General features: G+C 36.0%; 1 protein-coding gene across 4 annotated transcripts in view; it reads right to left on the minus strand.

Moving 5' to 3' along the window:
* LOC131154045 (myb family transcription factor PHL7-like) overlaps positions 1 to 16,520 on the minus strand; it is a 46,912-nt gene that overhangs the window by 2,593 nt on the left and 27,799 nt on the right. Inside the window, exons 2-6 of one of the 4 annotated variants that reach the window (XM_058106520.1) lie at positions 5,638 to 5,831; positions 5,091 to 5,167; positions 4,946 to 4,988; positions 4,733 to 4,790; positions 4,331 to 4,400 (exon numbers count right to left, since the gene is read on the minus strand). In XM_058106520.1, the coding sequence (XP_057962503.1) occupies positions 4,331 to 4,400; positions 4,733 to 4,790; positions 4,946 to 4,988; positions 5,091 to 5,167; positions 5,638 to 5,767 (378 nt within the window). In that variant the 5' untranslated portion in view covers positions 5,768 to 5,831. Of the gene's footprint in view, positions 1 to 4,330; positions 4,401 to 4,732; positions 4,791 to 4,945; positions 4,989 to 5,090; positions 5,168 to 5,637; positions 5,842 to 16,520 lie in introns of all 4 variants that reach the window. The other 3 variants (XM_058106522.1, XM_058106521.1, XM_058106523.1) reach the window with 3 other exon arrangements.

Below are 16,520 nucleotides of genomic sequence, written 5' to 3' on the forward strand. Positions count from 1 at the left end.
CTTGATGTTGCGACACTCTACAGGGTGGTTGATGTTTTGTACCACAGGCTGACATCCACTTGATGCCTTGTTAATATATTTTATTTTTGCTGACAAAAAAAATTGGGTTAGTTCATGGTTGTTCTTAATACAGTCAACACAAACAATGTGTTGCAGAGTAGGAGGCCTTGTAATGCTTGATCTCTGGATGTGTGCACTATTTGTTTTGATAATTAAGGAATTTGTTTCCTTATCTTTTCTATCATTGCTCATTTTCATGGAGGGTTTGGAATAAATTGTTCAATATTTTTGGAGAGATCTAGGCTTTGTCCAAAATTGGTGGAGTATCTTCTAGTTATTTCTTTACAAGTTTGGGTAGGCATAATGATGGATTGGCTTTGTGGAGGTGTGGATTCTCCACAGTTTTATGGAGTATTTAGTTGGAACAGAGTGCTTGCATCTTTATGCGGAAGAAGATGACTGCGCCTTTGCTCTGGGGTAGGATCATTATATGGTCTCATTATGCACTTCTACAGTCTCAGTGCTTTAAAGGGGTGTGCTTTTAAAGATTTACAACATGACCGGAAGGCTGTGTTATTTGGGTTGCACTTATAAGGACTTCTGAGGCACATTTTTTGTACATTCTTCCTTCATTAATGAAATTATTTATTTTTATTACTGATCAACTTTTGGTCATTTAGATTTGAGGGGTCTGATTTGAGAAATAGGGAAGGAATTGTCATCTATAGTTACATTTACATTTCGTAAATGACGATCATACAAGTTACAAAAATCTATACTATGATTATTCTATTTTATATTGGGTTAATAAATTTTTTAAATTCCCATTTGTTTTATGATGATCATACAAGTTACAAAATTCTATACTATGATTATTCTATTTTGAGAAAAAAAAAAACATTTTAATACTCCCGTAACTTGAGACTTTCTTTTTTTTTTTTTGTAAATCCCTAATAAACATCTTATTTGTAATGAGAGATGGTATTTAAGGCTGTCAAAAAATTACCTCGGTGGGCTAAAGAACCAAAAGGAATACATGTGGAAGACTGGCCCAATGCTTGAATGGTAGAGATCATTTTATAGAGTTGCTCAACTGTTCTAGACTTGAATATGCCACTTGAAGTGTTATTTTTCTCACCTTGTGGTTTCTCGGCTGGGTTATCAATAGCAGCTTGGCAGCCATGATTTTTGGGATTCTGTCTCGACTTCCAATCTGCAGGCTTCCCATGTATTTCCCAACAATTATCTTTTAAGTGGCCCGGCTTGTCTGCAGGCTTCCCATGTATTTCCCAGCAATTATCTTTTAAGTGGCCCGGCTTGCAGCAATGCCCACACCAGGGTCTTCCTTTATGCGTTTTTCGGCTTAACCCGGCAGGAGTTTCTCTTGAAATGAGGGCAGACAATTCGGGCCCATTGTTTCTAATCAGAATTGGCTCCTTCAACATCACTTTGCGACGGTTCTCCTCTCGCCTCACCTCCGAGAAAACTTCCCAAGTTGAAGGCAAAGGACGTCGGCCAAGAATCCTCCCTCGCACCTCGTCCAAGTCTCAGTTGAGTCCGACTAAAAATTCAAAGACTAGTTCATTCTCAAGTCTTTTCTTGTATCGGGCACTGTCTCCAGGGCACTCCCATTCTTCCTCAATGCTCAGGTTGAGTTCTTGCTAGAGATTCGTCATCTCCATATAGTAGTCTATGACTTCTCTTTCTCCTTTCCGCATCTGCTATAGCCGAGTTTTGATCTCAAAGATTTGAGAGTAGCTTTCAAGGTCTAAGTATGTCTCTCGAACAGCATGCCAGACATCCTTCGCCGTCGGTAGGAACAAGTAGGTCTTGCCGATTGAAGGTTTCATAGAGTTCACCAACCACGCAGTCACCATGGAATTCTCGGACTTCCACTTCTGCAGAGCTGCGGCGTCAGTTGAGGCGGGCTTCTTCTTCTCGCTGGTAAGGTGGCCTAACTTTCCTTTGCCATCAATCACGAGTTTGATTGACTAAGCCCATTCACAGAAATTCTTTCCGTTCATTCTCTCCACCAAGAGTGGGAAGGACAAGCTATCTAGCCCATTCGAATTCAAGGTGGAGGTGGCTTTAGTCTCGCCGTCGAGAGGTTCAAAGGTATTCGACCCTCTGCTGTTGACGGCTCCTTCTGCAATCGTTAACTAGGATTATAGAAACCCTAGCTCTGATACCATGAAATCAGAATAGGTTTTCTGTATTTCTTGAATTGAATTAAAATGTACAAGCCGATACATTATACTTATAATACAATTGGGTATCTTAAAGATGGAAACAATCTCCTAAAATAATCTCTCTTAATAATAGACAATTCTCTACATAAATATCCCCTAAATCACTCCAAGACACTCGGGATTTCTACAGCTACTTTTTAGTTGGCTGAGGTTGTGGTGGATTAATCTATGCTTATTTTTGGCTATATAAGACAAATGTCCAGGGCATTGTTGCTGATAAAAGGATGGGGAATAACATTTCCTTTTGGTTGGGAAGGACGAGCATAGTTAAGTCAAGGGCTGAAAATTGGCTTTGTTGACCATAGGAATTGATTTTGATGATAACAAAACAATCACAAAAGCTATTACATTTTTCATCTATTTTAATGCAAACTTAACTTCATTAATTCCAATTGCAAATAAACTTCATATTTTTATCCTTTTCCTCATTTGTTAATTCTAAGTTAATAACTTTACTAAAGTAACTTCAACATCTTTCTTTTATGTCTTCTTCCTTAGCCAAGGTAGCATCATCCTCACTTTTTATACATATTATATTACCCAAGTCCTTGCTCTTTCTTCCTCTAGCTCTAGCTCTAGCTCTTTCCTCCCCAACCTCAGCTCCAAAAAGAAAAAAAAAACCCCAACTTTTGTTAAACAAATAGACATCCAATTCAACCAGAAACCAAGAAGCCACCAAAAACCATGCAACAACACCTTTAGGAATCCCACCTGCCCAATTGAGAAATTGATTATGGTCAAGAATGATTTAATAAGGACTCTCCCCCTACTTTGTTCAATCTCATACCAAGGGCCTTTCTTTGATCAATTGAGCTTCTCTCTAGACATCTTCTATCAATTCCACGGCTTAGTCCTTCATGAAAAGAGAGGGGAGGTTTTGAGAGAGAGAGAGAGACCCTAACAAAATTATATGCACCATTCTTCAATTCCTTGATCATGTGTTCCCTCTTTTCCCATTTACAACAAGTTAAAGAACCTAGTTAAACCTAGTTAAACCTAGTTTTTTGCTTCCAACTTCTTTATTCTATAAAAAGTACGTCATGTAACTCATTCCTAAGAAAGACACATCTCTCAGCCTCAACTTTGGATAACACCTACGAATCTTCCTTTCCATCTAAACACTCCTCTAAAATGCATACCATTTTATCTCTTAATGCAGTGTAGAGAAGTGTCGCTTGAAAAGGTCTTTGAAGACTTGCAGGCCTCAATTTTGAAATTTCTAAAGGGAGGTGACCATATGTGCAAGCTAGGGTCTCAGCAACACAATGGTAGTATACACCAGTCAGCTAGAACTACAGGATGATTGGTGCTCAAAGGGCAAGGAAGGAGCATTTGAAGATAGGAGGATCTTTCATTAGATAAATTAAGAATCTACAAAGAATGTTTGCAAATCCACTGATGCTCCAAATCACTAATTGGCTTTCAATCAGATGGCATCTATGTGAAGACAATGAATCAGAGTCCAATGGCAACATGCAAAGTGTTAATATACCTAGGATATGGTTGGTTTTTTGGTATCATTGTGAGTGTTCACTTCAAGAGAGTTCAATAATAAGGCCTTCTCTGATATATGGCCAGATTGGTTGGCCCTTTTTATTTAATTTCTTTGTTTCTATGGCTGCAATAGTTTTTGTTTCTGTTTTTATTTTGTATTTTATGCGGATTTGTCATCTTTTTTTGTACTTTTCTCTTCTCTATTAAGGAATTTCTTCTTTTTCTACATAAAATATGTAACTACATACAACATACATACATACATACCTACATATATATATATATATATATATATATTGCAGAAAGATTTTCTAGGGCAAACTAGAACCTAATAAAGGATTGCTTCAAGTTGTACCCAGCATCTTTTTTATCATCTATCATTAATTTAAGGCCCCCTACATCAACTTCTTCCTCTACTTTCCAAGGGTTGATACGTGAATTTTCTTGCTCAAAATCATTCTTTTGTTTCTCTTTGATTTCATTTGTGATTTCAATCAATAAGTTGCTTCTTCTACAGAGAAAAAATTATGAAGGTTCAAAAATAACAATTCCAGTTAAAAATGATAAATTTCAACAAGAAAACATGCCTCCAACTGCTCATGCAAACGCTTCTGCACCTCCATCTGCAGCTTGAGCGCTTCAGTAATCTGCAAACCACTGCAAACAGAAAAATTAGGATCTTCCTAACATCAAACACCCTACTAACAATTTAAACAAACATATCTTTGTTCAGCAACACAATGCATTTCTGAGGCTGATTAGAAGGGAACAAATTGAAAATTAAGATGACTCAAAATGATCATTTGTCAATGGACCCAACACAAAGTCAAGATGGGAACCTTTAAATGATTGGCCTCCTCTAGAATGTGTGCCATAATTTTTTTGGAATGAGTATAAATTCCTCAAACTTCCAAAAGCCAGTGTAAACAGTCAAATCCCACTAATCACACTGAATAAGAAGCACATAACAGAATATGCACTCTACTTACGAAGAACCATCCAAACTGGAAAGTATGTCCCCAGATTCTTTATTGTCCGCTTTTTTACCTTGCATTGGCAATGTAAGGTGGTGTTACTGAAATGATAATGCCAACAAATCCATGGACAACGATAATGTACAATTATATTAGAAACCTACTGAAGCCAGTTTCCTCAATCAAAATTAAACTATTAAAGTAGAAATTATATCCCAATATCCATACCATCAGATGAGGAATCAGGGAGGTACTTTGCAAGACGGTATTTCTGAATGCATCGCGCAGTACCAGAGTTAGAGGAAGTAATAAAGAAGAAATATGAATAGAACTCCTATAATGTTATTCAGAAGATAGAATCAACCAATCATACCTGTAAATGGCTTTTGACATGGTATATTGTTAGACCCTGTACACCCATGACTCTAAGGACACCTTTGGGAGTCGCCCCTGAAAGGGGGAGAAAAGCTCTGTTACAACATTCCCAACGGCACACAATCTTCACAAATAGAACATCACAGAAAATTGTGAATCAAGGCTGTCCAGCAAAGAGAGAAGAGTTTTTGCAGCAAATGATCTAGGTCCTTCAGTTCATCAACCTTAACTGAGTTCTTTTGCATGTTAAAATTTTATATTGATGACGCAACACAATACTCAAGTTTAGATCCAAATGAAAAAATAAATAACATGTCATCAATCACCCAAGCGCATTGCTAGCAACTACGATCAGTTTTAGAACTATCCACGTTATATCAACCAAAATTTTCATGTTTCATCAATTAAAAGTGTTTAAGACTAGCCTGATTGTTTGCTCTTAACTATTTTTAAACAACATTTGTAGACAAATCCCAACTTTCTGGATTAGCTCAAGATTTATTGAAAAAAAAAATTAAAAAATAGACAGAAAGAAAGAATCTCACGGTCTGGCCCGCCAAGTTGTACCACAGCATCAACGAAGCGTTCATGAAGCTCATGCGTCCAGCGCAACCGCTGCTTTGATGTCAGATTAGAATTGTTGTGGAGATTATTGCCCCTAGTAATGGAGTCCATAGTGCCACATAACAATCTAAATGCTGGCCATGAACTAAAGAGTTCCAGCAAACTAAACTTGAACCTGGAACATTCTTTAGTTATTCATCTATCAGCAATAATTAAAAAATTTAAAGAGAGAGAGAGAGAGAGAGAGATAGGGACTTCTGACACATTTCAAGCTACATGCAACTGGAAAAAATATCAATAAGGCAAAATGAAGTATAACACAGACGTAACCTGATATCTATAATTTAATGTCTAATTGGAAAGCATGGCATCCGGTGGCAGACAATTTGATTGGCATGAAGAAAATGAGCACAATGTAATGAACTAGAAAAAGTTCCAAAAGCATGCATTATGGGCAAAGCCTGCTAACCCAGTGTTTGGCTGCAAAGAAAATAGAAGAAAAGTATAGGAACCAAAGTTCCGAACCTTGTGTTTCCTATTGTTCATATTCTGATGTATAAATAATTAAACAAAGTCAGCCAACCAAGTAAAGTGCCATACAGCCTCAATCAAATGGACTTTCATCTTTCCCACAATTTCTCAAACAGAGCTTCAGCACAAATATAAAACAAAAAAGAGAAAAGAAAACAGCAAAACAAACATAGAGCAAAAGCCCCATTTTTCGATCCATGCCTTTCATAAAAGCCCAAAAATAGAATCAAATAAAACGCAGCAAACACACGCATATAGAGACAGTTCACCCAAAGACAGATCAACCAAAATAATCAACCTAACTCATACCCAACTATTTTAAAAGAATATTAACATGAAATGAAACAACCAGCAAATCAATCATGCTGAACATCTTCAAGACATAATCCCTTGAAACAAGAAGTAGCAACAGCCCATTTAAAAGACAAAACTGAATCTTATCCCACGCAAAAACCCTAGAAGTTCTTCTTCCCCTTAAAAATGCAATTGTTCCTTTCCATCCAAATACCCCAGAAAACAGCAAACAGACCACATATCCATAGAGTAGCCTTGTCTTTGCTCCATCTGAAACCCAAAAAGAGGTAGCCAACATATCCTCCGCACACTTTAAACAAACCCAACTCCCCAATAAAAACCAATAACGTGATTCAAATCCTCCAAGAGAAAGAAGAAACCATAAATAAATCAGACTCTGATTCAGAACTATCAAAGCAAAGAACAAAAACATTTGAAGATAATGCCTTAGAAAGCCTACTCTGTAACGAGAACAAACCAAATAAAAACCTTAATTTTAAAGGGAACTTTGGCCTTCCAAATCATTTCAAATAAAGAAACCACTTAGGTCAAGAACTCAAATAAGACTCCAGCACCTGCTTCCTAACATCCTCCCTACTGGAAGGGCAACAACACCCCAAAGCTCCACCTCTCTATCATTCAAAGATATGCAAAAATGAAAACCCCACAAAAAATTCTCCCCATTAGAAAGCAAAAGGGAAATAAGAGGACCATTATGTAATGAAGAAAGATGAAGAAATGACATGAAAAGAGCCAAATCCTCCACCCAAGGGTCTTCCCGAAAACGTGCATTCCATTGCCTGCCTCAAATTTGGTATTAGGAATAAAATATGGACAAACCTGAGATACAATCTTCAAAAGACTCTCACAAGATCTAAAGCCAACATTAGCATCCCATCCATTCCCTCATATGTCAAATTTAATTTTTAATTACTTTATGCCAAAGTATTATCCTCTAAAGCAAACCTCCATTACCATTTACTCGTGAAGGCAATGTTTTTAGACACTAATTACCTAGGCCCAATCCCATTTTTTTTTTGGCCTACACACCACCTCCCATCTAACCAAATGATCTTTCTCCTCCCTCACCCCAGACCAAAGAAAGTCAATAGTCCTAGCCACCCCAACATGAACTTTAAAAATAGATAATTAAAAAAAAAAAATCGAGAGGAAGACTCGAAAGACGAGACTATGTAAGAGTTACCCTACTGCCAAATAAAAAATTATCACCCTTCCACCTATTCAAACGCTTAGTCACCTTCTCTACCTTAGGAGCACAAAAGCCCATGGACATAGGAATATCGCCCAATAGAGAGGAATCAAACCGACTCTAATAAAATGAAAAGCAAGCAGGGTAGATCAAAATTTATCAAACCATGCACGCAAAGCCTGTTTTAGTCCATACAAGGATCGGCATAGCCGACAAACCTCTGAGGAAGGTGTAGCAAACAAGCTGGGAGGTGGAGACAAAGATTTCTTCCTTCAAATCCCCATGTAGAAAAGCATTCTTCACATCCATTTACCGAAGAGACCACCCCTACGATGCAACAAGTGCCAAGATAATCCGCACAGTAGTCATTTTGGCAACAAGTGCAAAGGTCTCTTCATAATCAATACCATACTCCCGCCGGTTCCCAAGAGCCACGAGACGGGCCTTACATCTGTCCAGTGGCCCATCAGACCAAAAGTTGACTAAGTACACCCATTTACAACCAATTGGTTTGACACTAGCGGGCCAAGTGACAAGATCCCATGTGTAATTATCTTGACGTGCTTGGATTTCTTCTTGCATGGCCTACTGCCAACATGATTGGGTGGCTGCCTGGGTATAAGAGTGAGGAACAAAAACAGTGTCAAGAGTGGAAGTAAGCGAGGTATGAGGAAAACCATACCTATCTGGTGGATGTGTAACCCAGGTGGAACGCCGAGGAACCGCAAAATCAGACGACGGATCAGTGTCTGGAAGGGGCATTGAAGGAGGAGGGCGTCGATGATACACCACATACGGTTTAAATCGCTCAATAGAAGAAGATGCATCATCACAAGCAGGAAGAAAAGTAATAGGAGTATCAAAAATAACAGAATGAGAAGAAGCCAACAGGGAATTGAAGACAATTTCAACCCTATCAATTTGGACTATATTTTTTAAGAAGATGATTCTTTGAGTCCATGGTTAAAGGAGAGAGAGGCGCCATTACTCGACGGTCAAGACAACTCAAATTGGTTAAATGAAGAGGTTGGTGGTACTACAAAAGGAGGTGATCAACCACCAAAAAACGTGCATAATTCAAGTTCAAGTTCTAAACGTACACAAAGTGATGACAATCTTGGTTTGAGCCTACCAAGTGATGATGATGGTGGTAGTGGTGCTGCAGCTGGGGCTGGGGTGATGGTGATGGTGGTGGTGGTGGTGGTGTAGGATATGATTACAGGTATGACACAGGGTCATTATTTGTAGGGGATGCATGTCCTCCTAGTCATTATGGACTACATAATATACCTAAAAATTATGACTTAAGTATTCCTCCAGAGTACCAATCTTCACGACCCACGAGGAGGAATGCTACTAGTGGTGGCCCTAGTAGGAGTCATAGTAGTTAAAAGCACGCTTGAGGTGCGCCTAGGCAAGAGGCACAACGAGGCAACCAAGCTAGCGCCTCATCCTTCTTCGGGCGAGGCGACCTTCAAGAGGCGCAGGTAGGCGCACTGATTCTTCAGATGCAGTGAGTCACGCCTTGAAATTATTGCAACTATTAAAAAATTTTGCAGCTGTTAAGAAATAACGCGTAGCAAGAACCAGCCCTAGCCCTTCGTCTTCGACGCTTCGAAGCAACACAAAGCCAGCAAGAGAAATTCATCTTAGACCAATCGATCCTTCGAAGCAGTACGAAACCAACAGAAGCTTCTTCTTCATTCTTCTTCTTCTTCTTCTTATAATATTAACTTGCATTAAGCCTGTAAGTTAATATTATATAATATGTAATTAATTATGTAGTTTAATGCAAGTTTATACTTTATAATTAATATATAACATTTTTTACTGAATTTTGCTGCTGTTTTGTAATTTTTTTGGAAATGCAGTGTACAAACTATACATTTTTTTTTTTTTTTTAAATATATTAATATATAACATTTTTTACTGAATTTTGTTGCTGTTTTGTAATTTTTTTGGAAATGCAGTGTACAAACTATACATTTTTTTTCTGAAATATATTAATATATAACATTTTTTACTGAATTTTGCTGCTGTTTTGTAATTTTTTTGGAAATGCAGTGTACAAACTATACATTTTTTTCTGAAATACACTAATATATAACATTTTTTACTGAATTTTGCAAACATTGTTTACTGAATTTAGCTGTTGTTTTATTGTACTCTTTTCTTTTGACATTGAAGATGCTTTTGGGCCTTCAGCCTGGCAATTTTATTTCATTTCTAATTTAAAACTTGAAATCTTGCATGCATAATTACTTATGTTGAACTATGTTTGTTTCACTTGGAACTTGGCATTTGGTTGTCATAATTACTATTGAATATTTTGGCATTTTAAATTCTAATATAACTATTGATATGTTTTTATGTCAATTACCCACCAAATAGGCATTGTACACAATTTAAATAATTGTGTGCCTCACCTTCATGAGGTGCACACCTTCGCCTTGTGCCTTGCACCTAGCACCTAGCACCTCCCCTATTGCCTCTAAAACCCCTCCCCTCTCCGCCTTTCAGATGCACGCACCTTAGGCACAGCTAGCACCTGCAATTGACAACTTCTCCTACTACTTTATTCCCTTTTCATTTAAAATAATAATAAAGAACAATGATATTGTTATTATCATGTTTTGAAATAATTGTAATATTATTATTTCTATATAAAAACAACCATGTGAATAATAATAATAATAATAATAATAATAATAATAATAATAATTATCATCATCATCATATGAAAATATAAGTCAGAAGGTGATGAGGAGTCTAAGGGTGGTCCTCATTCCTTGAGTTCTAGTCAGAACATAATGACGAAGGTCAAGATGTTGGAGAGGAAAAAAGGGAATCAAATAAGCCCTTGTTTTGGAACACTTAAAAAAATGTGTTTATAGCACTTATCACTAAAAAGAAGCACTTTTAAAAAGAAGTGGCATTTGGCTTGTACTACAACAAACACTTATTGCAAAATGTGTTTTTCCAAAACTTTTTTTTAGAACTATTTAAGTGAATTTTGAGAAATAATTTAAGATAGCTTTTTCATCACTTATAAGTGGCATTGTCCATAGGCGGGTCAATTTTGTAAATATAAGAAAATTCAGTGGCCATTTTATAATTTAAAAAATACATTAGAAGATATATATTGCTTTATTATGTATTACAATACATTAAATATTAAATGAAACATAACTCAATTATGAAATGAATAAAAAGAACCATTTATTAATTTAAATTAACATTAAAAATTCAAAATATAAATTTAATTAATAATATTATTTTAACATAAATTAATATGATAATCATATGTTATAAATATAAGTTAAGAACAAGATTATTGGTAGTCAAAAAATAATCTTATATTACTTTTACTTAATTAAAACATTTAAATATTAATTAAAAATAACAATTAACATAATTATTAATTAAATTATTAATTATTTTAAAATATTAAATAAAATAACAGTTAACATAGTTATTAAATAAATTGTTAATTAAAAATTAATCATATAATATTTTATTATGCACTATAACATATTAATAATTAATAAAATATAATTAAATTATGGAATTAATAAAAATATCATCTATAAATTTAAATTAATATTAAATAAACTAAAATTTTTAATCAGTTATTAATACTATTTTTAACATAAATTAATGTGAAAATCATATGTTATAAACATATATGAATAACAAGATTATTGTTAATTAATGAATAATATTCTATTGTTTTAGCTAATAGAAAATATTTAAATTTTAATTAGAAAATTAATACAATTATCATCTATATTTTTAATTATAAAAATATTAGCATTTTTATAATACATATTATTTATTATAATTCAATTATGGATTGAACAATAACTATTTATTAATTTAAATTAACATTAAATAAATTAAAATTTCAAATTTAATTAATAATATTTTTTTATCATTATTTAATATGATAGTAATATTTTATAAATATACATAATAACAAAATTATTATTAATTTAAAATAATGATCTTAAATTATTTTTAATAGAAAATACTTCAATTTTAACTATAAATAATTATTAATGAAATTGTTAATTAAAAAATATTAATATTTTTAATTTAAAATATGTTTAAAAATAATCATAATACCTAATAATAAAAGTAAGTATCCAAATACCACTTATTTTAAATACAACCAAACAACACTTATAACTTCCAATACTTTTCCAGTTCAGCACTTATTAAACTAAGCATTTTTTTAAAAAAAAAATTCTGCATAAGTGGTTCCAAACAATCCAACTCAGAGCTACATTTCAAGAACAGGAAGGACCAAATTTCAGTCCTTCATAGATGCAGGAAACGAGTGGTGGTAAGGAGGAGGCTAAGCTTCACACTCAGATTCCAACACTCTAAACTTCGAGTCGGGTTGATCGAACTCTAAACCACACCCAGAATATTAATAACTCAAAACTAGAATTAGACTATGGTATTAAAAATGTAACAAGTCTAAAAGAGAGCTCAAAAAATGGGGAGGTAAAATGTACAAATCCAAAATCAGTAAGGGGGAGATTGATGATATCTTGTGTTCGAAATTTAACAGACTTGAGGGTAGTAAGGTGTACGCTAAAGTTAGCTTGTATGGTCACTGAGATGAGGAAGACGTTTGATGAGAAGAGAGAATTCTAGAGTAATAGGGAGATCTTTGTTTTTTTTTTTTTTTTTGGCTTATTCTTTCTTTCATTTCTGATTTTTTGGCGGACGTCTTGTCCCCCCACATTGTACCTTCTTTTTTAATTATCTAATATACTTTCTTTTATTATCAAAAAAGAAAAAACAGTGTGATCAACATTAGCATTGCATGGTACAATGAACAGTGCAATGAGCGGTGTGTAAGCAGTCAGTGATGATTGCAGATTCATGGCCTTCTCACATCACATCACATCAAACAGACAGGAAAATTTTCCATTTTGACAGTTGTAATGGGTAACTATGTTGCCAATCATGGAGAAATCCAGAGGACAGTGCCAAGGTATAAGGGGTGAATGTGTATGTTTGATTATGAGATCAACTTTAGCAATTCTTAGATCAACCAAGGGTTAAGTAGTTGAGATTTCATAAAGGGTTCTTCCCCAATGGAGAATAAATTATGCATATTAACATCTGTCGAGATTTTTTATTCAGGCAGAAAGTCTTCACTAAGAATTCCCGATGAAGAAGAAGCAAATGGGTGGTGGAAATTTTTCGAGACTATTGGACGAAATTATTAAAGGTCAAGGCTTTGTTATTCAGTTGGTGGAAAGACAACTGAGATGCAAAGACTCTGGCTCCTTCAATGTTCTGGAAGCTCAAAAGAAATGGTCAGTGTTTCAGAAAATGGGAAAAAATCTTAGTTATGTAAGTATGCTCAAACCTGGGACTCAATTTGAGAGAAAAGGAAGCCTTACCAGAAAATTTCATCAGAATTTGCAGGCCAGAGAATAAGTGATGCCAGAGATTGCAGATGACAGATTTGCAAGGAAAGATCTCATAAAAATTTTAATTTGGATTTTTCCTGAGATACATTGAAGGAAAGGGGCAACAATGGGTAAGGAGATGGTGAGGCATCAAAGGAATTTGCATGGGCCTTTACAAAATAGGCCTATTAGAGTTGGGGGAAATAACCTAATATCGGAGAAGGTACACATGGGGTTTGGGCTGGCAGATTCTAGGCCTAATGGAGACTAAATTAAGTTGGCCCTGCATTTGAAGAAGTCTGACATTGGACTACTATTAGAACTGCTAAATTGAAGCCCAACAACAAAGATCCTTACACTGAAAAGGAGGAATAAAAGTTGGTCCTGAAAGTGAAGGCACTGGGTTGCAGAGGGCACTGAAGATGGGTGTGCAGTGGGCAGTGAAAGAGAGGTAGATGTAGGCAGCAGTAAGTTGCAGGAGGGATTTCGAAAGTTTATTACTGCCAATCTGAAAATGAGGAGAATGATTGGTAGTTTTCTGACCTCCGAGATATGTGCTTTATGTGTCATGAGTCCAATGAAAAGAATGCACACCTTTTCCTCTGTTGTCAGATGGCAATTCTTCTTTAGAGTGCTCTCTTGCTTTGATGAAGCTTGGGTGGTGCTTCTTCTTGTGCAATTTCCTGCTTGTGAAACATTGGGACTTTGGCACATGTAGGAAGGGAAGAGCTTTATCGTGTTGTGCAGTTTTTACCATCTTGCGGACCATTCTGATCGAAAGAAAGGTGAAAACCTTCGAGAATTGCACAACCTCTCCTGCTTTGTTATGGGACTGGCATATTGCATCTTTGTGGGCTCATCCATATGGTGGTGGGTGGGGGGGATGGGGTCTTTGTAGCGGTTCAAAGGGATTGGAAGGCAGTTCTATTGTAATTCTCTTGCTTTTTGCTCTTTGCTTTAAGGATATCTTGCTTGTTCATTCTCAGCTACTATAATTTTTGTTATCCAAAATAATATTGGCCTTGATTAGCCAAAGCAAGAAAAACTAATCTATGGACGCTGATGCTTCTTAAAGCTCAAAACAAATTAAGGATGTGATTTTGATCATCAATATCAAACAGCACCATGAACTCACCAAAGATGATGACCCACCTAAAATAAGCAAGAGGCTAAAATAAGCAAGCGGCCATGCATGTTCAAGAGATCTAAGGCATGCGATCATTGAGCTCATTATTCTCAATATTTTTTTTTTTATAACAAAATAAATTCATTGATAGAATAGGAATGTACAATAAGGAGAGAATTAAGCATCACCCTCTAAAAATCAGGGTAACCCACAGGGAATACAGAAAGACAAAACAAAAGGAACATTTGAAAGAAACCCAGAAAAATCAGCAGGCCCTATCAATTCAGCAAGGAAAGCCAATTATGCTGAACATCTGAAAAACGCATCCCCCTGAAGTTCCCATTATCCACACACCAAATAGAAGCCAAATGTTGAATCTTCTTCCCAAGCAGTAAAAGAGACAACTTCTTCCCAGCAAAAATGTGCTTGTTTCGTTCCATCCACAAATCCCAATAGACGGCAAATAAGGCACAATTCCAAAACTCCTTACCTTCCTTTTTCCTGCCAAAACCAACAAACTGAATTGCCAAAAACTCCTCCATTGTCTTTGAACAAACCCAACATTCCCCAAAATAATAAAATAACTTTTTCCAAATCCTCCATGCAAAATCACAATGTCAAAAAAGATGCAAAGCAGTTTCAGAGCAATTAAAACAAAGCATATATATATCTGGAGATAGGGCCTTTAAAGGTTTTCTAATCTGTAGCAAGTTATTGCTGTTAATCCTATTAAGCACAAACATACAGATAAAAGCTTAGATTTTTTAGGGATCTTTGGCCTTCCAGATAGTTCTATAAAGAGGGAAAGGAAAACCAGAGCTAGTCAGAAACTCACAAAAAAAGTTGCAGGAATAAAACCCTGAGGGATCCAAGGACCAAGAACGACTATCAGCTTCGAAAGAGTCTCGACAGTTATTTAGCAAGATAACAAGGAGGATAACTCCTCCATCTCCCTATCATTCAATGATCTCCTAAAGTGAAAAATCCCAAGAATTTAAAGGACCACCTGTTTCCACAATGAAAGAAGAAATAGATTATCCTATTCTAAGCTTGATTGAAGTAGGCAAGGGAAGGAGGGGGACCAAACATCATTCCCCAACCATAAGTCTTTCCAAAAACAAATATTATAGCCCCTACCCAATGTAATTTTAGCATGGGGAATAAGAAGGGAATAATTTGAGAGATGGCTTTCCACAGACTCTCCAAAGACCATCTAAGATCCGAGTTGGTATCCCAATTGTTCCCATCAAGTCCAAAATTTACTTTTTATAATGTTGTGTTTTTAGACACCAAATTACCTCCTTTTTAGGCCTACAGGCCAACAACCCCCCCCCCCCCCCCCCAAAAAAACTTACCAAATGAACCCTAACATCCTATTCTAAGCTTGATTGAAATAGGCAAGGAAAGGAGGTGGACAAAAACAACATTCCCCAACCATAAGTCTTTCCAAAAACATGGGGAATAAAAAGGGAATAATTTGAGAGATGGCTTTCCATGGATTCTCCAAAGAATCGTGTTTTTAGACACCAAATTACTTCCTATTTAGGCCTACAAGCGACCCCCCCCCCCCCTCTTCCCCAAAAAAAAAAACTGACCAAATGATCCCTAACATCCTATTCTAAGCTTGATTGAAATAGGCAAGGAAAGGAGGTGGACAAAACAACATTCCCCAACCATAAGTCTCTCCAAAAAAAAATATTATAGCCCCTACCCAATGTAATTTTAGCATGGGGAATAAAAAGGAAATAATTTGAGAGATGGCCTCTCACGGACTCTCCAAAGAACATCTAAGATCCGAGTTGGTATCCCAATCGTTCCCATCAAGTCCAAAATTTACTTTTTATAATGTTGTGCCACAAGGAAGAAATCTCTAAAGGAAAATGCCAAAACCACTTGGCCAAGAGATTCATGTTTTTAGACACCAAATTACCTCCTATTTAGACCTACAAGCCACCCCCCACCCCCCCAAAAAAATAAAAACTCACCAAATGATCCCTAACATCCCCCACCATTGATCAAAGCAAATCTCTCATGATTCTCTCAATTCTACTAGCCACACCCACAAGTATTTCGAAAATAGACAAAAAAATATAGTGGGATACTAGAAAAACAAGCTTGAAAGAGAGTAATCCTACCTCCTAAAGAGAAAAGCACACCCTTCCAGCCATCTAAACGCTTAGCCACTTTATCGATAGCAAGATCCCAAAAACTAAGCGGATCTAGGATTACCACCCCCCCCCCCCCCAAAAGGCACTCCTTAATAAGATAACGGCC

This window comes from Malania oleifera, chromosome 4 (genome assembly GCF_029873635.1).
Source record: "Malania oleifera isolate guangnan ecotype guangnan chromosome 4, ASM2987363v1, whole genome shotgun sequence".
NCBI classification, from domain to species: domain Eukaryota; kingdom Viridiplantae; phylum Streptophyta; class Magnoliopsida; order Santalales; family Ximeniaceae; genus Malania; species Malania oleifera.